This window comes from Artemia franciscana, chromosome 8, assembly GCF_032884065.1.
Source record: "Artemia franciscana chromosome 8, ASM3288406v1, whole genome shotgun sequence".
Lineage (NCBI taxonomy): Eukaryota > Metazoa > Arthropoda > Branchiopoda > Anostraca > Artemiidae > Artemia > Artemia franciscana.
In genome coordinates, this window is record NC_088870.1 from 16,920,304 (window position 1) to 16,943,376 (window position 23,073).

The 23,073-nt window shown below is 34.3% G+C and overlaps 1 protein-coding gene across 1 annotated transcript in view; it reads left to right on the forward strand.

Moving 5' to 3' along the window:
- Nucleotides 1-23,073, forward strand: part of LOC136030062 (cytosolic Fe-S cluster assembly factor NUBP2 homolog) — a 27,405-nt gene continuing 4,332 nt past the window's right edge. Inside the window, exons 1-4 of the mRNA XM_065708689.1 lie at nucleotides 1-169; nucleotides 8,087-8,175; nucleotides 9,152-9,261; nucleotides 19,148-19,413. Of these exons, the coding sequence (XP_065564761.1) occupies nucleotides 59-169; nucleotides 8,087-8,175; nucleotides 9,152-9,261; nucleotides 19,148-19,413 (576 nt within the window). The 5' untranslated portion in view covers nucleotides 1-58. The remainder of the gene's footprint in view (nucleotides 170-8,086; nucleotides 8,176-9,151; nucleotides 9,262-19,147; nucleotides 19,414-23,073) is intronic.

Below are 23,073 nucleotides of genomic sequence, written 5' to 3' on the forward strand. Positions count from 1 at the left end.
GGATTTGTTGTACGGCAGAAAATTTTCAAATCATTCAACGTTGTTGTCTGTTCACAACATGGACTCCAAATCTCCGAATATTATTCTTATACTCTCGGGCAAGGGTGGGGTTGGAAAATCAACAACAGCTGTTCAATTAGCCTTAACTTTCAGAAAAATTGGCAAAAAAGTAATCTTTATGCTCAATATTGTAGGCTATTATAGATTTGTCCACCGAAATAGTCTATCATCTGAACTTTTGGTATGTACCAAAAGTATCTAGACTAATAGATAGTCATAAGCTTTCCATGTTGATTCGGTTAAAATTCTGCTGTAGGGGATTTTTCTTTCTTTGAAAGTAGGATCCTATCTGAATTAGCTTAAGTGAATGAACCCTCAAGACTAGGCTATGTCCAGACCCTTAATGATCTGCCAGTAGGATGTTTTGAAGTCCCTTCTTCCACATTTTCACCTTCCCAAGGGCACTGACTTTGAATGACCTTTAACAATCTTTCTGTTATGAGAATAAAACCTTGCAAAATTGACATTTTGTGAACACAAGGGATAAGAAAAGTGTTTTGGGCCTCGCACCTCTGACCAATGTCAATTTATGAGCTTGTGAAGTCCTGTAAATATATTTTTTTAATTTAGGAAGAAACCTAAAAAAAAATATTAAACCTTCTAAAACACAACCAATAAAAAGAGTTTGAAAACTCAAAATTAAGGCAATACATTTTTTCTCAGAATAGACCTATGACAGGTTAGACCTATGCAATCTTCTAAGCACTAAAAGCAAGAAAACACCAGACATATAAACTTGACAATAGGCATATCTTATCCAAAATGTTCCTTCTTGAGACTCAGCTAGTTTCCAAAATTACAAGAAGCCCTTAAACTAGAACTTTACCTTAAATTTTTAGCCAAAAGATAAATGTGCCATTTGATTTGTCACAACATGTCCTCTCCAAATCTAATTCATGTTGAGAAGAAGATACAGCTTCTTCTCAAACTAGATTGTGAACCTCTAGAACAACCTCAAGAAGAACACTGTTTCTGCTGAATCAACAGATGTATTTCAACACTGTCTGGATGCTGAGTGGAGTGGCAAACCATGGGGATTTGACTGGGATGCACCAGAATCTTCCACCAGAATTTAATCAACCACATATACAACTGTCATCACAAGGAGTGATTCAACAGGATCAAAAGTCCTTATCTCACTCCAAGATGTGATTTAAGGTAATGTCACAATTGCAATGGCATTCCACATCCCCTCAATCAGGTGCAGTTGTAGGGAGATAGGGGCAGAGAGATAGTTGCCTCCCTGGACTTGTGAAAATATTTTTTGTTTGGCATTTTCATTATAAAACTTTGCTCATAGGGTAGTTTTAGTTTCATCTCAAGCTGTTGAAAATGTATATTGCTGCTTATAGCAAGATTCTGATGATTGCAAATTGCTTCTTTTTTTTCATTATTACAGAAGCATGTCCATTTTTTAGCCTTCTAAAATCCCCCTTCAGTGAAACTAAAAATGCATAAAGTGGGCAGGGTCTTGAAGCCAAGAGAAATGTTGGACTCAGTCAATATGAATGAATAATGAACTAAAAACAATATGCAGGCATCAGAATGTAGCTATAAGGAGAAATTCAAAAAAATAGAAATAAGAAAAACCTAAAATATCCTCCTTTTGAACTTTTAATACCACAGATTCTTGACCTTGACTAACTACAATTTCTGGCAAAAATAGGGTTGCAATGATGAAACACCATGAAGATAACAAACAAGGCTTAACCAATCAGCAAAAAGTACACCATAACTAACAATTCAACCAATCAGAATACAGACCTTGCCCTGCTACCTGCAGGGCTCATGGACTAATAGGCTATACTCAATAGGTAACGTTACATGTAAGCAAAATTGGATCTTTGTTTTGTTCAAACAGCTGGCTAATTTGAACTTGAAAGTGAAAGTGAACAACCTTAGATTTAACATGAATGGATGCATAAGTTTTTTAACTATCTTTTGATTTCCTACTATACAGAAATTACCAGTGATGACTGGAATTAGTATTTAAAATGTACTTTCATTCATATTGTACAACCCCAACTTCTCCATCAGCTTCAAAATCTGCCCACTTTATGCATTTTTAGTGTGCCCCCTGGAGGAGGAGGTTCAACCAGAAATGGATGTACTTCTAGAATTAGCATTTCTAAGTGCTATAGTATGGAAACTATGCTGCTTTGCATGATGGTTTCCACTTTAAACAGCTTGTGATGAAACTAAAGCTTTACCAACCATAGATTTGAAAAGATACATTTTGCCCCCTCCCTATGTTTTGGTAAATTGATACCCCTGAGCCCCTGTCCTCCAATGCCTGTATGTGGCCCTGGACTCATATAAACAATTATTGATCTTTTGTTGTTGTTGTTTTATCAAATTGGTAATTTTTAGCATAGTAGCTGACAATTCATTAGCAATTAGTAAAAAAAATAATGAAGAACAAGAAAATAAGCTAATGTTTAGGCGAATTTAAATTACAGGAAAAAAGTAATGCTTTTGCTAAAAAGCATACTAAAGTCTTATTTACCAATATTGTAAATTGGCTTATAGTAGCTAGATGAGTACAAACATCCATTTCTTGCTGGTATCATAATCATAGAATACATATGTTCCAAAACTGCATACAATGCTGCTTAGTTTTTTATTGTCTTAGAGAAAATATTTTACCATTGATGCCTCTTTTTCTTTTGCATTGAATACTATCAACATTATGCATCCAATGATTCTGATTTGCTGAAAAAATGACTATTAATTGTACAGAGAAAAATGTTACTATAAAAAGAACATAAAAATTAAAGCTTGAATTGCTTAATAAACCTAATATTTTTTTGATATCAAACCTAATAGTTTGATATTTTCTCTAGAACTCATGGCATAATAGTCAAGTCAATATAGTTAGCCTAGGCTATATAATGCAGAAAATGTCTGTGGATTTTATTTTTATTTTTTTTCACAAAGAATCTTGTTGACCTATTGAAAAATGTAGTTTTTTCTTCCAGATTACTTTTTTTTCACCTTTAAAAATTTTCATAATTTTCTATTGTCTGTACTTGTTGTCAAGTTTTCTTAAAAGTTCTCAAGATTTTTGAGATACTTAGTCACTGCATTTGTGAAATTTGATAGATATATCCACTTTTCAAATGTAGAAACACACAAAGAGAATAAGCATCAGTAAAAACTCAAGATAACCTGTCTCAGGTATCTCTTTTTTATGAAAGATGTAGGCTTCCTACTGGTCACAGTTCTGCCAGGATTGCTCTTCAAGAACTCGAATTCTATTTTTCTCTCATCATTACTGATGCTGTCTTTTTTTTACTATACTTCAATAGGTAAAGTACCCTAGCCATAAAATATTTGTTTGTTTCTCCCTTTAATGATGATTGAAGTGCTATAGAGCTAGGTTATGAATATCTTTTCTTTTTAGACTAATACTATTTATTTTATTACTGCTATTTAGGTTTTTAAAACATAGAGATTGTATGATACAACATTTTTCAAGAGGGAGTCTCCATCTGCCTATACATAACATCTCTGATAAGAAGTTCAAATTTTTAGGTTTCTTAAAGAAGAGTCATAAAATAAAACCTGGAAATAAAAACTTACTATCAAGCAATAGATAAATAAGTAATGTTCATCAAGTAAGAAAGGTACAACAAATAAGCATGGAAAGTGCAGAGCCACCATTTATGCAATTTGTCACTATATTGTTGAGGGGCCTACATATTTATATGTTGGCATACCCCCCTAACCTGACATAGTGATAAAACACAAGTACAAGACAGAAAAACTCTCAATTTGTGTTTGTATGTCCATAGTTATCTTCTGATATGAGGAGTGACAATATAAAACACTCTTTTTTCTAAAAATCTTAATATAACCTTGGCTAAATTAATCAGATCAGGTCAAATGCCTTCAATACTTTCATATTTGAAAAAGTGAGTATTTTTTTTCAAATCCTTATATTCAAATTAAAAGGGGGTAATTATTTAATAATTTGATTGGGTATTACAATTAACATCAGACAAACATATGGAGAATCAACTACTTATATTACCATATTATTCATTTAGGAATGGGTACCCCTCCCCTCCTGCAAAAAAAGACAGAAAATTTCCCATGAACTATAGAAAGAACAAAAAAAAAACGCAATTGTAGAGTAAAGTGAAATAGCCTAAAAAATCAACTACATGTCTCTATTATTTGTTCCTTGTTTGTCTTGAAAATTAAAGGTTGAATTAACAACAGAAAAAAAAAATACAGCTTTAGACCCTAACTAACTCTAGGATCTTTACTAAACACCAGGAAACACATATTACCAAACAAAATAACAAATTTTGTCTATAGGACACCTTGCTCTTACAAAAAAATTTATAACATTAAAAATTATGCTCTAACAGCATAAAACCATAACAGATTGCTCAACAAGGTGTAAAAAGGACCAGGAACTTATAATTCAGCAATTGCGAGATATTTACTTGAAACTCTGCATGTCCTAGCAAGGTGAATGGCATGCTGGATTTGGAGTGTTTTGTCTGAAGTGTGAGGGTTTGGTTGCTGGTGTTGCCAGTTATTTGTTTTGAGACAGGGGTCAGTGGCATGATACTGTAAGCTCAGCCAGAGTTGACCCAGCTCTAAACGGGTACCTGGAGAAATCTGGGAAAGTGAAACAGGAAGGGTGTGCAAAAGCACAGGATGCCTGGTCCCCATTCCCTGATTGCACATTCTGACTGGAGGACCATGAGATGGAGATCAGCACTGCTGGTTTGGACTTTAAGAATTCTAGTGCCATATCCTTTGCCTTACCTTTATCTTTACTGATGTTGGTCAAATGAAAATAGTTGATAATTGCATTGGACTGTTATAAAGTTTCAGAAAGATACTAGAAATCAAAAATTATTTATAAGGGGTTTGTGCAAATAGAGCTGAGCGATAAGACAGGTAAAACCCTATTTATAACAACTGAACTAAAAAAAACAAGCGTGATCTGCATTTATTTTTAATAATAAAGATGAGAAAATATCTGACACTGAACCCCAACAGAATTTGGAGCTATTAAAAAAAGGTCAAAATGAGATATATTCTCAATATCTCATTACCTGCCCCCCCCCCTTATATACATAATAATTTCTTTTCGTTTTAAGTTTTAATGTTGTTCCTTCTTTTCAGTTGAAAAAATTCTTTATTTAATTTTTGATGATTTTTCAGATCATGTCCATTCCTAACCAATACATGATGTAGGCTTACAGTGTCATAAGCCCCAGATTTTTTTTGCTAGTGAGTTTGTATATATCAGTAGTTGTAAGTTGGTTAGTGGTGTCCTGTTTTTTCAGTTTTTCTGCTTAAGAATGAAAATGCTGAGTTACAATAAAAATTATGGACAAAATTTGAATGTTTAGTTAAAAATGGTAGTACTTGAGTACTTCGTACTTAAAAATGGTAGAATGGTAGTACTTGCCAACCCTGCAAAGAAATTTTCCAGCAAAGCTCATGAAGCCCTGTTTCACCTTTTCCACCTATGTGCTGGTGGGCATGTAAATGTAGCCTAATAATTGTGGTACAAGGGCTATCCAGAAAGGAGATTAAATTTTGGAATAAAAATATAAACAAGGTATAAGAAAAACTCCATATATACAGTTGAAAGCCAGACTTAAATTACGTTTCAACATAGTCATCACTCAAATTTAGGCACATGGTAATAGCAATGAGTGAGCTTGGCAATGGCTTTCTTGTAAAAGTATGCTACTTGGGTCGTCTGCACGACTGCTGCAGATTTAGAAACAACTCCCACTTAGAATGTACTAGAGCTTAAGGATGTGCAATTTTCCATGTGGGGTTGGGTATTGTTATGAAACAGAAAAATATTTATGCTCAGTTTCCTTCTATACTTGTTTTGGATTGCTCTTCTAAGGTTTTGTTAAGTTTGGCAATACCTTTTGAGTTTATCATTGTGCCTTGTTCTAGAAGGGCCACTAGAAGTACATATTTCCTACAAAAAAAAAAAAAAAAAAAAAAAAATGGTCACCATAACTTTTCTTGGTAACATTGTTTACAAGCATTTTTTTGAAGGGGGATATGTGTACGCCTGCTTCATTAGCTGTATTTATATCTCCCAGTTCACATGCTTAACCTGTGTTTCATCAACTGTATGATGTGATCAAGTTGCAGGATCTGGCGTTGTCATAAAAGAGCAAATTGTTTGTGGTCAACTTTCTTCTATGCTTGTTTAGGATAGCTCTTCTAAGGTTTTTCCAAGGTTTGGCAATGCTTTTCTGAGTTTGTCATTGTGGAAGTACACAAGAAGCACACCTTTCCTGTCCCAAAAACGATCGCCATAATATTCCTTGCCCTCATTGTTTGCAATCAATTTTTTGGGGAGGGAGGGGAGGATACTTATGCCTTCAATCCATTAGCTGCTCTGTACAGTTCACATGATTCACTCATGTTTCATTTCTAATTACAATGCAATCGAGTAGTGATTCGTCATATTTGACCTAATAGTCCAATGATTTTAACACCATCCCTATTACTGCATGCATCTTATATTTTGCAATATTTTCAGTCAAGGTAGACATTTCAAACTGTCATTGTAACTTGAAAGATTACAACAAGAACCTGTCACTAGCACAGTAAGATCCATGAATATGCTGCATGAGCATCCAAAAATGCATCATATTTATCTAAAATGTGTCCATCTTTAAATCTCAAAAACTAGAGGTTAATTATGTTTTTTTACCAGTTTTATTATTTGCTGAAAGACGCTTTGTAAACAAATTTCGAAGTGCCATCCAGTTAATATAAAATACAATGAGAAAAAAAAATACAACATACAAAAGGTCTTAATGGGAAAGCAAAAAGCTCATATAAACATCCCTTGGAGAAAATCCTTTACTTAAGACATATGTGGCAAGACTTGGAACCTAAAAAAAAACAGGAAGTGACTTTTTAACCAAAATATATATCCATTTGTTGCACTTTTATGTTGCGATTTTCTAAAATGTGTTGCTTTTTTGCCCTTTTATGTCATTGTTTCCAGACACATAGAAATGTGTCCAGTTGGCAAACCCTGAGTGTAATATCCAGACACCAAGATGGCCTTGCTAGAGCCACTCCTGGGCGGCATCTGAAATGCAGAATTTAATGATGTGATTTTTACTAAGACCTCTTTCCTTTTGGGGGTGTTTCCCCTTGCCTTTTTGGGGTTCCTTTTTTGAAATTGGGGCAAATTTTCTCAGGGTTGCAGCTTTTAATGGGTAATATTATACCCAATGAAGTCTATAAATTGGGCATAAGCCAAAAATGCTAATTCTTTTTAATGCTTATTAATGTTTATCAGAATTCGTTTTTCAGAGTTTTAGTTACTATTGGCCAGAGTTGCGACTTGCATATAGTTCGTTACTATAGACTGTTTGCTTAATTAAACACAAATTCAATGTAAGGTTTTTAAATAAAAATACTGTTTTGTCTCGTTAGAACATCAGATTTGAAGATAACAACAATTTTCCCATAGTACAGCAGCTTCCCTGTCTTGTGCTTGTGTTTGATTGCTATACCAGATTAAAAAAAAATAAGAATAACAATAGTTACTCATATGAGATCTAATCTTTTTATGTTAATTTCTAGCAGATGTTATTTTATTTAATCTCGACTTTTTTATTTTCCTTTTTTTAATTGATAAAAGCTTCAGAGGTGAAGCTGAAATGTTTTGACTTTTTTAGTTTTTGTGTAAAATATTTTTTTTTAAGTTCATTGTCTTCATAAAAAGTCTTACACGTTTTGTATTTTTCAGGCCAATAGGAGTAAAGAGATTTAATTTTATTTCACAAGGAGGCACAACTGTGCCTAGCTACTCTACTGATATTTCTGGACCATCTTACTACCCTGTTCAGTTTGCTGAAACTCTCTTAAAAAACTCTATTGTTTCTTTGGTTTTTCCCTTCAATAGATGTCTTAAAATATAGGGTTTGCTAAGACATGTGTATAAAAAAAACTATGATTATTACTGGGACTATTGTTGTAATTTTATTACTTCTTTATTTTTGTATTTCAGGTAGGTCTTCTGGATGTCGATTTCTGTGGCCCAAGTATTCCCAGGATGTTAGGTCTTGAGGGGAAATCTGTCTTTCAGTCTCCTAGAGGGTAAAAATCTTTCAAATATTTATAATAAAGACAGAAACTGAAAATAAGATTAACTTCTCTGTTGTTTTTTTCTACATAAGCTCTTGATCAGAATACACAGCATTTTATTTTTTTAGTTTGATAAAATTTGGAAGTTTCTATAGCCATTATAGAATTTGTTTTTACTTTGAGTTGAATAGAATTGATGATTTTAATATTACTTACTGTTTGATCTCATTTCAGCTTCCTTTCTTTTAAAGAATGTTAGCTTAAAATTTTCTATCATTTAGTAAGGTTAAATATACTATTAGATGGTATATAGCTTCTTTTGAAACCCTGGAGATGGTCAGGAGTGTACCTATCTCCCTTAGAGTTAAAAGAAAGAAAATAAAATGTCTCTTGGAAGGGATTTCTTTTATAGGTAAAAAAAAAAATAATAATCGTTATGCAGTCTTGTTCCCTGCCAAAAAATATCATTCTCTTTGTCCCCTTCCGATTCCTGAGTAAGAGAATGCAGTCATATTTGAAAAATGATGTAACTTTCATTATTATATATATTTATTTCCTCACGTAGCCTACAATGAAATAAAAAAATCTATAATTCTTGGAGCCAATCATTGCCTTCAGGCTGTATCTTTGATGCTTCGGGTATAAAGGAAAGTAAATCAATAAGTAAGCAATATTGGGCATGGAATCTGTGGAATCTGTATTTGGCATCTGTTTTATATTTTTAACCAACAATCAACTATTATCAACTATTATCGTCTATTTTGGTGTATGCTGCAAGTGTAGGTATGAACATGCACAACCATTGATTAAGGGTTTAAGGGATTTTCCCTTGGGGATGGGGTTTTATAGGTGAACAAATTGCATTTTAGAGCCATAGTCTTTCTGGTGAGGTGAGAGGGTTCAGACTTTGAGGTGCAAAAAATTGTCCACATTAGCTCCCCTGTGTGTAAGTATTTTGGAAAAAATCTATCATGTTTTAATTTTGAAGGTGGGTACCAATTTATGCTGATGCTGAGCAGACTTTGGCAGTTATGTCAATTGGATTCCTTCTTAAAAATAGAGATGATCCTGTAATTTGGAGAGGACCAAAAAAGACAGGTAAGTTGGTAAGAGAGTACTTTACAAACCGTTATTCTTGACAAATTATTCAGCACCTGTTTATCCTTCAATGAGGCCCATCATTATGTTAAATCTGGATCAGACTTTAAAAGTTGTTTTTGTAATAGTGCTCAACTCAAATACAAGTGTAAGGTTAGGAAATTACATTAAAAAAAAATATGACTAGAATGAAGACAAGATTTGAAAGCACTAAAGAAATTCGATATCTGCTTTGCATATAATGGCAACCTCAAACCAAGAGATACACATAGTGGAGCCAGGTACCAACCACTGACAGACCATAAACTGAGATCGAGGGTACCTAGTATTACTTTAAAAACAAGTTTAAATACACTAAAAGTTCAAATGGGAACAGTTGGTCTTAATTTATTTGAAAGTGTTGCTAATTAATATTTTTGCAACATCTGAATGGGTGCTCCAAATTCTTAAACAAGAAACACAAAAACAAGAAAAGGTTCAAATTTTTTTACTTCTGCCACTTGGATCTGTGATATTTTCGGACTTAATATAAACTTGACATAGGTTTGTATCTATAATCTCCATGTAAAAAAAGAAGTCCATTAATCATTGAAATAATTGCTAGTGATTTGTTTGAAAGTCTTGGTAAGTGGTATTTTCGCTCTAGTTCTTGATCAACAATTAAAATTTAAAGCAAGAAAAATAAAATTGATTCAACACATTTGGAGTATAGTTTTCGCTATTTGGCATATAGTCTGGGTCACTATTTGGCATATAGTTTTCACTATATGCCATCTGACTCCATCTTCCAGATTCTTGGAAATTTTATCTGTGGTATAAATTCCACTTTCCGTAACTCATGCCTTAATACTTTCTCTACTTCCCTGACTTTCCACTTTTTTGTATGGTCTATCGCACTATCACATATTGTCATCTGCGTTTCTAACATTAGTCCCTATGACATTTTCTGCTACTTTGCAAACAATTTTCCTAGCATTATTCCATTCGTCTTGAACGTTTTTCAAATTCTAAACTATTCCATTTCCAACTGCTATTTGAGAGTTCCTATGAAATTCTTATCCTAAACACTATCTTTAGACCATAGAGCTATGCTTAGACCATATAACTCTATCAGATTTCATAACTACCCGGAACTATGAACTTTAACTTCGTTGAATATAAATACACAAAAAAACGACTCCAGAGACTGATCAATGGTCCCTAGGGCCTAGGTGTAGTTCCTGGAGAACGTCAAGTATCCATGTTAATGTATCACTGATTATTGACAAAACAACAAAGTGTTAAACTTTGAAACAGAATGCATACCTAGAAAAGGAGCTGTGCACTACATGAAAGAAGAAAAGATAATCATCCTAAACATTATTCATTTGTACTAGCAGAAAGACGTTTTTTATAATTGTATCGAAATGACAGAACTGAAATAGAATCTTTTATTTCCAGCAGAATGTTGTTCCATAATTTCACGTATTTTATAGAAAAAGCTACTCTTTGTGTGTGGCAATTATCCGAGATAAGAAAAAAATTTGTAGACGATGACGTCGGATAAGCATGATAATATGAAGATAAAGGAAAAAGGACAAGTTTTGTTAGTCCTAGGGGTGCAAGACTATTCAAGTATTTATACATGAACACAGCAGTTCAGAGTTGCCAAATTTGTCTTACTGTTAGTAACTGAGATTTAAGAAGAACTTTAGTATTAAGTTTATAAAAATAAATTGACTTTACAGCTTTATTCTGTAAGGTTTGATTGTGTTTAAATTATAACTATTCTATTTTTATTTCTATTTATTTTCATAAAATAACAATAACGTAACAAACGTAACAACTATACTGAATATAAGGATCAATAAGAGTAAAATTAATGGTTCGCAAAGCTTTTTGCCGAAGAAAATTTTTCAATCTATACAAAATTCCAGATCCTCTTGCAATTTTTATAGATAATGAATTTATATGGTCTTTCTATGGTCTTTCTATCATTTACATCATTACCTGTGATGTAAATGAGTGGCCCAAAAATCGGCCTCTGGGGAATTCCGCAAGTAATTAGGTGCTCTCATGATCTGGTCGGTCCAACTATAACCACCTGTGACTTATCCGATAGATATTGCGTAATCCAACTGACAATCCACGGTGGAAATATAAATTTCTTTAACTTTCTAACTAAAGATTATGGTATACATGCTCTCGGCAGTCAATAAGTAAAGCTGAGGTATAAAAACCCTTATCTAGAAAAAATCTTTCACTTTACGAATAAAATGGATAATCGCATGATCCATCGAATGCCCTCTCCGAAATCTGTATTGGCTAGGTGGTATTATTTTATTTTCTTTCGCTAATTTACTAATTCTATCATGCATTATTCTTTTTAAATCTTCAAAATAACTGGTAGAATTGAAATATGGCGGTAATTGTTTATCTCTTCCTTATTTCCCTACTTATATAAAGGTATAATACGGCTTTTCTTTAGACCTTTTGTAATATTTCCTTTTTGAAAAGGCAAGTTGAAAAAAATTTATTAAAATATTTGATATCACCAGCAAAACATGTTTCAGAGCTCGTTTTGGTATGTGATCAATTCCAGGACGGTTCAAGAGACTTCATGATCTTCTTCAAATCATTTGTGGATACCGGTTAAAAAACAAAAATACTACCGTCGTTATCAAAATTTGAAGAATTTTACTTTCTTCTTCTATATTAATATCATTATCAAATAGTGACGAAACATTTTGACCAATCTCAGTAAAAAAAGATTACAAAAACTATCAGCTATAGATTGATCATTTCCTATTCTTTTCCCATTCTTTTCCGGTTAACTATCTCCTTAGGGTTCTCATTATCTTTATGTTTATTTGGCCTCAAAATTCCATTGATAATTTTCCATGTTGAATGCACATACTTCTTCGCAAGTTCAAAAGCATTTAAAAATAATTCTTCTTAGCATCTCGTTTTTTCTTATTGACCACATTGCGATAACTAACTCGATTATATCGATAAATGTATCGATTTTCATTCGACCGGTTTTTCAACGTTCTACTATAAAGTTTTGTTTCTTAATTTTATCATGTTTTGTTATTCATCTGTTAACCACGGGGTTTTAAAATTGTTTTTCTTTCTCGGTCTATTCTCATTGGGTCCTTCAATCTTCCAACACTCGTGCATTGCTTCACGAATCTTATCAGAAAACAAAACATAACTTACTTCAGGGTCATTTTTTCTCAAAACATCCTAGTTTACCTAAATCATCTTTTAATTTATCTAAATTTGGTTCATTGAAAACAAATATTTTCTCTTTAATTTTATGCTCATTATTTCAATATGATGATAAATTGCTAAACAACGCCGTTACAAATGCAAGGAGATGATCCGAACCTGGCCCAATTAATGCATTTGAAGATTTCAGCAAGTCACAAATATCTTCCCTAATTAATATGTTATCAATAAGGGTGGCTGTGCGTTCTGTGATTCGTGTGGGGATGTTAGTCGACGGGAAAAAAACTAAATGATAGTATAGTTGTTAAAAATTCTGCATTCATATTAATTCCTGGCTCCAACAAATTACACGACATTTTTTATCCGACCATTATTTGAACAAAGATTCTCAAAATTCTTTCATTGGGTATGACATTTCTTTGGAGGTTCGAACTAGGTCTCCTTTAAATAGTAGCAATAAAAATTTTAACATCATATCTTTTTCACTTAAGAACAAAAGACTCAAACTGACCTTCTACCCAGATACCTAATGTGTCTTCTGCAGTTACAGAAATATCATTTCGTAAGCAAGTTCCTAATCCACCTTTTCGCATCTGTTTTTATTTTTATAATAAAAAGAATAACCTCCTAATGAATACAAACTTAAAGGTGAAATTTATTCAAGAAAGTCTCAGAGATATTACATCAGAACAAAGATTCATTTTTGGGAGGTAGTTATAATTCCTAATTATAACTAATGTAAGTTTCAAATTAACTCCAGATGCTACTATATGATTATCTTTCCCTCTTACAATCAGTATCAACACTTCTATGTACCCTGGTGTCTTGTATTGTAGGTAAGCATTGGCACTGTTTCTATTTTTTCTGTTTCTGTTTTTGTCTAACCTGTTTCTGTTTTTTTCAAAAAAAGGAACAGAAACAGGACATCTATTTTTGTCGGACCTGTTTCTGTTCTGTTTTTATTAACCTATCTCTTCTGTTTCTGTTGCTTTTTTACCTGTTTTCTGTTGTCTTTCTTTTCGTTTAACCAATTACTTGCAAACACAAGGCTGTTGATAAAGCTTGCTACCCTTGAGAAATTATAACCAATGCTCTCTAGTTCTGGGGAGAGAAATCGATGTAGAGCAAGTTGGTGAGTGTGAATCTGATGAGAGCAATGATGAAATGGAAGAAGGCTCGAGTAGAGAGCAAATAATCTCTGAGACTATACTGGCTGATCATGATAAAACATAAAATCGCGAAGAAGAGAGGAAACGAGGACATTAACAGCCAGTGAGAAAATTAAAAAATAACTGTGTAAATATTTCGATAAGACCTTGGCTTGACTTCCTTAAGTGCAGAATAGAACTGATAAAATATAAAAAGCCAAATCTTAAAACAAAACATAAAACTAAAATAAAATGACCCTTTCAGAGTAACGGCAAAAGAGTAACTGGATAAAAATATGAGACTAAGTAGTATTTCACAGTTTAATCTTACGTAAAGCACTCTTAAAAGCTAATCGCTTTCCAGGTAGAGTGTTATCAGAGATTGTATTTGATTCCAAAAGATAATTTTGTGGATGGATGTGAAAGCGATTAGAATGAATAATTTCATCATAAATGGGACTTATAAAAAGTTTTTGGGTTCTAACAACATAAAACAGCCACAAGAGCAGGGAATTCTGTAAACACGACTACCCAAAGTGGTGGTTTTATCTTTGCCGCTGTTGAAATAGATCTACATCGTATTTGAATTTTTAAAGGCGACACTAAGGTAATAATTTTTTAGGATTATTTTCAATTTGTCACTCAATTTCGTAACATACGGCAAAACAATGAAAAGATTCTTATCATCCACCAATGGAACAATATCGGCTGGGGTTTGTGGACTTGATGCATTCTTTTTTGTGTTTTATCTATGATGGCTTCAAGTAATTTTATATGGTACCCATTGCAAAATAAAATATCCTTTAGTTAATTCAATTCTGTGACTATTTAAGGCTCTGAGCGCATTCTCATTACGCGGTCGACCAAGGAAATAACTACCCCTTTTTTATGCAGGGACAGTGGCTGGAAGAAAATTCAAATAAATATTGTTATGCGCTAACTATTTTATAAATCTGCTGAAAATCTGTTGGTAAAAGGTTTTGCTGTAGAAAATGTCGAGGTCTTGAAATTGTGTTACTAAGAAAAACACAAATATTTTGGTCAAGACCTCCGCTTGACTGTCCTTAGTGCAGAATAGAACTGATAAAATATAAAAAACCAAACCTTAAAACACAATACAAAACTAAATAAAGTGACCCTTTCAGAGTAACGGTGAAAGGTTAACTGGATAAAAATATAACACAAATGGCATTTCACAATTTCATCTTACGTAAAACACTCTTGAAAGCTAATCGTTTTCTTGGTAGAGTATTATCAGAGATTGTATTTGATTTCAAAACATAATTTTGTGGACGCATGTAAAAGCGATTGGAATGAATAATTTCATCATGAATGGGACTTATAAAAGTTTATCCAGTGTCTCTATTGAGGGCAACCTTTACGTGAATGTGCTTCTTTATTTCAACTGCCTCCCTAAAAACTTGCATGAGACCTTTAACAGGGGCAATAATGGAGGTATGATCAAATAAAACAAAGTGATTTGGGTTGTCATATACATGTTGAGCCAAAGCAGAATCAAAAGTCTCTGTCCTTTAGCCCCGTGGCTTTTTCGATTGAGGACCTGTGTTCTGATAACATCTCCCCTAATTGCTTTTGGGTTCTACCAACCCAAAGCCCCGTGGCTTTTTCGATTGAGGACCTGTGTTCTGATAACATCTCCCCTAATTGCTTTTGGGTTCTACCAACATGAAAACAGCCACAAGAGCAGGGAATTCTATAAACACCACTACCCAGAATGCTGGTTTTATCTTTGCCGCTCTTCAAAAAGCTGTGTATTGTATTAGAATTTTTAAAGGTAACATTAAGGTAATTTTTTTAGGATTATTTTTAGTTTGTCACTCAATTTTCAAATATACGGCAGAATAGTAAAAAGATTCTTATCATCCACCAATGGGACGATATCCGTTGGGGTTTGTGGAGTTGATGCATTCTGTTTTGCCTGTTTTCGTCTTTTGTCAATGAGGGTTTTCTAGAAATAGTTTTATTCTGCACTGAGGACAGTCAAGCGGATGTCTTGACCGAAATATTTGCATAAATTTTTATTTTTCAGTGGCTCTTATTGTCCTTGTTTTCTCTCTTCTTCGCGATTTTATGTTTTGTTTAGTAGAGGGTAAGAGATTGTTGCAGGTGAAGATGATCTACCCGATGTCATAGATGAGGATATTGCTAATACCATGTCTGATATGGATGACCGTGACAAGTTGGATGAATAAAATGCACGTGATGAGTGTGATTGAGCTGAAACTACACTGACTCTACACTGACTTTATTTAGTTTTTATTTTATTCAGCTAGCTCCTGTAGCTAATTTGTTTTTCAGCTAAGAAGAAGCTCTAGTCTAACTGCAAGACACCTTCCAGAGATTGAGAACCTGTAGATAAATATTAACTTTAAAGCTGGTCCAAAACGGAGCCAGAAGCTTGAAGTTCTGTTACCTTAGATTTTAGAATAAAATAAGTAAGGTTGGGTAGTTTACAAAGAAGTAGAAAGGGCTTTATAGTACAAGTCAGTAGTAAAGTTGATCTAGTGATTTATTAGTGTTTGTATTCAACGAATTTTACACACCCTGGATGTATCAGTAGCTGCAACCTAGTAAAGAGGAAATCTCTGCCTATGGCAACAAAAATTTTTAAAAATGTGTCATCAGAAAAACCTTTCTATGCAAAAAGATTATTTAATGCTGATTCAGCAATTTTAATTATTACCTCAATTAAACTTCAATATTAATCTTATCACAAAAACAAATTTCCCTTATTTTCGAAAAAAAAACAGAAACCTCTCGAAAATGGCATTGGATCGGAATAAAAAGTTCACCATTGAAACTACCATGGTCGAAAACCCCTAACTGGAAGTATACAGTCCCCACCCCCAAAAAACAAAGAAATTCTTATCTAAGCATGGATAGTACAATGAATCCAATTCACAAAAACAACTGAGGGAACACTCGAAATATGAATGTTTCTAAGTGACAAGTTCAAAGTTTGAACTTCTGTTTGTTTTTCATTTTTATCAAAGCTGTTGTGCTTTTGCATTTGAGATAAAAGTCTGTTCCTTTTATTACATACTCTGTTGTTCAACATCTTGAGGTGGCAAGAGTGAAATCTAATAGATTTTAAAATCGCCTGTGCAGTCGAGGTTGTATTGCGTGCGCCTGTTGTTGCTTAAAAATAACATGGATTAATGGATTTGGGAAGGTTTCAAGGTGGTCTATATGCAAGCTTGGGAATTCCAGCATATAACTCGCCGTGTATAGATAACAGAGTGCAACAACTTAAACAAGAGTAAGATAAACGAAAATACTGCTGTTAAAACAGCTGGTTTTTTTTATAGAAACAGCTGTTTTCTGTTTTTCTAAAAATACTGTGAGCTACTAATAACTCACTGCACCACCAAGCCGCCTGAGGCTAACACAGCTACGCACGCTCCTCCTCCAACCTAGTCTATTTAAAGCCTCCCTCTTTACAGCCTCCCATGAAGTTCCCATTTCCTTTAAATCTTTATTTATGGCATCCTCCCAACCCAGACAAGGACGACCTGCTTTCCGTGTAGCCCTAGACGGTTGGCCAAAAAGGACAATCTTCGGTAATCTGTCATCCTTTATCCGTAGAACGTGGCCAAGCCATCTCAACCTTTCTTTTATTATAGCCCTAGAAAGCGGGATTGAACCACATTTTTCGTACAACCTACTGTTTGTAATACGGTCAGTCAGCCGGGTACCCAGAATAATCCGTAGGCAATTTCTATGGAAAACATCTAGTAAATTTTCATCTGCTTTTCGGAGTGCCCATGCTTCAGAGCCATATTTGACCACTGTCATCACTGTAGCTTCCAATATTCTAATCTTGGTTTGCAGACTTGTCTCTCTATTCTTCCAAACTTTTTTTTAACTATGAAAAAACACCCTGAGCCTTAGCTATTCTACTTTTAACATCTTCACTGCTCCCACCATCTTTACTAATAATACTACCAAGGTAAGTGAAGCTCCCAACCTGATCGATCTTTTCGTTACCTAATGTCACCTGTTCATCTTTACTTATTCCTAGGCCTAGTGACTTAGTCTTTTTAACATTAGTTTTCAAGCCTATTTTAGCTCCCTGAACTCGCAAAACCTCTAAAAATTCATTCATTTTTCTCACACTTTCATCCAATATGCTTAAATCATCAGCATAATCTAAGTCCAGGAGCGTTTTTCCTCCCCATTTGATTCCATGGTCTCCTATTGCATTTCCTGTGTTCCTTAAGACGAAGTCCATGAAAATGATCCATATAAAGGGGGATAGAACACAACCCTGTTTACCTCTTGATTTAATACAAAACCAGTGGCTAACCTCATTTCCTACCTTAACCGCAGCAGTAATATTCTCGTACATAGAACAAATCACTTTAATGTATATTTCTGGTATAGTATATAACGATAAGACCTTTTTTAACGCTCTTCTATCAACAGAATCGAAAGCTTGCTCATAATCGATAAAACTGAGGACCAACGGTGTTGGGATTTCTCAATTATTAACCTAAGAGTGAAAACGTGGTCGACACATCCTCTACCTTTTCTAAAAGCGCATTGTTCTTCCCTTAATACTTTGTCTACAGCATCTCTCAGTCTAAAAAGTATCATATTACTCAGTAATTGGCTACTTACAGAGACCAGATTAATGCCTGGATAATTACGACACTCATTCTTGTCACCTTTCTTATACAGTGGTTTAATTAAGGTTTTCCTAAAATCATTGGGTACTTCCCCTTTTTCAAAAATCATGTTCATGATCTTCAGTAGCTTATTCCTAACCTCAGAGCCACCATATTTAAGAAACTCGTTAATCATACTATCAGCACCGGGGGCCTTATAATTTTTTTAATCCTTTTAGTACTGCCGCTAATTTTTCCTCTCTAAACAAATCTTCCTTCACATCCAAGGTATCACAAACTTTTTCATTTCCATTTATATCTTTTCCTGCAACTGTATCTCTAGAATAAGTCTATCTCTCCGCATTAAGGATAGAAACGTAATGCAATACTTTTGCTACAAGTCTTGCAAACCTCTGGATGATAAATAAAGTAGTTAGAATGTTATAAGCCACTCCATGTAGGCATTTCTGCTCTTTTAAAACTTTAGTGAAACTTGACTTTATGAAGAGTTGCTAAATCTTGAACCTATCAGCCTTGATTTTAAAAGTGAAAGAAACAAAAAAAAATTACAATAATGAAAAAATATTTGTATGCTGTTTATTGGTATCACGTATTCTTCAGGTATTTGTAGTCTTCGTTTTTACATCAAACAAGACAATCTCTTATTTTGGAAGCAATGATTAAGCTTTCTTTTGATGACGTCTATTGGGATAGGTTCGACTACTTGATTATAGACATACCCCCGGAACATCAGATGAGGATATCCCTGCCATGGAAAACCAAAAAATAAATTTGTAATTCACAAAAAGGATTGCGTAGTGTTTTATTTGTATCAAATTTTCTTCAGATATTTGTTATCTTCGATTTTACGTTAACCTACATGATCTCTTATTTTGAAAGCAATGATCAAGCTGTTTTTGGAAGACGTGTATTGGGATAACCTGGACTATTTAATTATTGACACACCTCCTGGAACATCAGATGAGCATATCTCAGTCATGGAAAATATTCGATCTTTGCCAGTACTTGGAGCTGTGTTGGTCACTACACCACAAGCAGTGGCAGTTGGAGATGTTCGAAGAGAAGTTACGTTTTGTCGAAAAACTGGAATCCGAATCTTAGGTATCATCGAAAATATGAGTGGCTTCGTCTGCCCAACCTGTGCGGTAAGATGAATTCTTTTTTCTATCAGAATCAATAAAATGCAGTTAAAACTTAATGAGCTGAATTCTATCCGACCTTTCTGAAGTCTCTATTGCACTCAGTGTAAAAATAAGTGAAATATGGGCCAAGTAATAGACATATCAAAGGAAAATACATGACCTGTATTATTTGAGTATTAATGATTCAGTATAATCTTTTGAACAAGATGATGTGAATTTATGTAAGAGAAATTTTGTGATTGGTTTTCCAGGTCATGCAGTCGTTTTTATGGCACTTGGTATTAACCAAGTGACATATAGCAATCGCAAATTCTGTTGGTCTGTCGGTCCCGGTTTTGCTACTTTAGGCACCAGGTAAGCTAGGACGATTAAATTTGGCAGGCGTATCAGGAACCAGACCAGGTTAAATTAGAAATAGTCGTTTTCTCGATTTGACCATCTGGGGCGGAGTTGGGGGGGGGGCTGTTCTGAATTCTGAAAAATTAGAAAAAGTGAGGTATTTTTAACTTACGAACGGGTTATCGGGTCTCAATGAAATTTGTTGTTTAGAAGGATATGGAGTCTCAGAGATCTTATTTTAAATTCCGATCAGATCTGGTGACATTGGGGGGGAGTTGGGAGGGGGAAACCTAAAACATGGAAAACACTTAGAGTGGAGGGATCGGGATGAAACTTGGTGGGAAAAATAAGCACAAGTCCTAGATACATGATTGACATAACCAGAACGGATCCACTCTATTTGGGGTAGTTAGGGGGGGGGGGTAGCTCTGAAAAATTAGAAAAAATGAGGTATTCTTAACTTACGAACGGGTGATCGGATCTCAATGAAATTTGATATTTAGAAGGATATCGTGTCTCAAAGCTCTTATTTTAAGTTCCGACCGGATCTGGTGACATTGGGGGGATTTTGGGGTGGGGGAACCTAAAATGGTGGAAAACGCTTAAATTGGAGGGATCGGGATGAAATTTGGTGGTAAAAATAAGCAGAAGTCTTGGATACATGATTTTCATAATTGGAACGGATCCGCTCTATTGGGGGGAGGGGGGTAATTCTGAAAAATTAGAAAAAATGACGTATTTTCAACTTACGAAGGAGTGCTCGGATCTTAATGAAATTTCATGTTTAGAAGGACCTCGTAACTCAGCTCTTATTTTAAATCTCAACCGGATCCAGCGTAATTGGGGGGGGTAGTTGCGGGGTACCGGAAATCTTTGAAAATACTTAAAGTGGTGAGATCAGGATGAAACTGTATGGGAAGAATAGAAACCTGTCTAAGATACGTGACTGACATAACCGAACCGGATCTGCTCTCTTTGGTGGAGTTGGGGGGGGGGGGTAATTTTGAAAATTGAGGTATTTGTAACTTACGAAAGGATGGCCAGATCTTAATGAAATTTAATATTTAGAAGGATTTTGTGCTTTAAAGCTCTAATTCTAATTTCCGACCAGATCATGTGACATTGGGGGGATTGGAGGAGGAAACCGGAATTCTTGGAAAACGTGAAAATTGGGGTATTTTTATCTTACGAATAGGTGATTGGATCTTAATGAAATTTGATATTTAGAAGGAATTCATGTCCCAGAGCTCTTATTTCAAATCCCGACCAGATCTTTTGACATTAGGGGGAGTTGGAGGGGGAAATCTTGGAAAACACTTTGAGTGGAGGAATCCGGATGAAGCTTGGTGGATAGAATAAGCAAATGTCCTTGATACGTGATTGACGGAACCGTACTGGATTCGCTCTCTTTGGGGGAGTTGGGGGGAGAGGTTCAGTGATTTGGTGATTTTGGTGCTTCTGGACGTGCTAGGACGATAAAAATCGGTAGGCGTGTCAGGTAGCTGCAGAAATTGACTTGATAAAGTCGTTATCCCAGATTCGACCATCTGGGGGGCTATAGGGAGAGGAAAAATTAGAAAAAATTAGGTATTTATAACATACGAGTGGGTGATTTGATCTTAATGAATTTTGATATTTAGAATGATATCGTGACTCAGAGCTCTTATTTTAAATCCTGACCGGCATTAAGCGTCTTATTTTCCTTTTAAATCAGTCTATTGATTCATAGAATTTTGTTAGAGCTCATAGCGTATGATCTCTTGGCTCTTAGCTCTTCATGCCTCGTCACAAGTGCCATATGAGCTCTTAGCTCTTGTTCATAGCTGGGAAACCGTTTTTTAAGAATTTTTGAGCATACAATATTTAAATTGAATCCCTTACCACGTAAAGGGAGACGAAGACAGTGAGACAATGGGAAATGTTATGGTGGATTGGAAGGTGATTAAGGTACGTGGGGCAATACATTCTGTCTAAGCTTCAATATCTAGATAACATAGGGACTTATTTTCTATTAGCACTTATATTTTGAAGCTGGGAGTTTTTTTAAGTTAATCTTGGTTTGTTATTAAATTCATAGAGGAATCCCTGAAACTAGTCCTTCTATGGGCAAGGACTTGTACAAGGCCAAACTGACCAGCAATGGCGAATATGAAGGAGCATTTTAACCGAGAAATGAGACTTATGGTCTGGATAGGATAGTAAAAACTCCGGGATATATTTTAATTGTATATTTGGATATTATCTTGATTCTGCTGTTAGTTTGGAACTTCTTTTAGTTCTTTGATGTTTTTTTTTCCATTGTGTATCATTTTCTATAGTTTCCCACTTCTATATATTTAATGTTTTTTTTAATTTTTTACCCTGAGGACCATTTTTTGATTGTGTCTGCAAAATGAATTTTTCCGCCCTAAATTCCGGTTGTGCTCCAGGACTCATTTGCCATCAATGATCACCATTAGACTATCATCATTACAAGTAAATAAACATTTAAACTACAATAATCGTTTACTTTAGACTGAAAGGGCACCAGAGATGACAAATAGAAATATAAATTGTACCTCTCTGGAGAATGGTTTATGAGAATCCACGTCAAAAAGTACCGCTTACGTATTGTTACCTTTTGCCTAAAATGACAGATAACAAAATAGTATCCCTGTAAAGGGTTTATAATGTATAAAACGGGCTAATATAGTAGCCTGTTCTGTAGTTACAGTCGTAAAAATTGCCTATAAATTGTTCCTACCCATTTTCTTGGAAAGAAAATAATGCAAAAAAATTCATTATTATTAACGATAATTGAGCTCTGAAATTCATTTTTTTTTTCTGCGTTGAAATATAGGAGAATTCCTTTGGACAGAATGAATGATCTTTGTTCGTTATCTAAGAAAACACATCATTTATTAATAAAATGTGGTGCTGATTTTTCGTACAACTTGTGTAAGAGAAACGCTCGTAATAGGGCTTGGGATTATATCTGTAAAAATTAGCAAACTGAAACTTTTTAATTCTTATAAGGTTATTTTTTCGGAAGATGAGAGCAGTGCTTTTTTCAGTTTTGCTAAATGTCTTTTTTATTGTCATTTTTGCTAAGTTATGTAAGAATATAATAAAAGTAGACAACTTAATGTAAGAAGAGTTCATGCTATGCAAGGTTAATTAACGTTTGCATTTATTATTTAAACTTGAAAATTTTTGTAATAGCAACTATCGTACTCCTATAAAAAACAAGAATTGTTGATAATCTTAAATATGATGGCTCTGAGGTTAGAAATAAGCTACTAAAGATTATGAATATGATTTTTGAAAAAGGGGAAGTACCTAAGA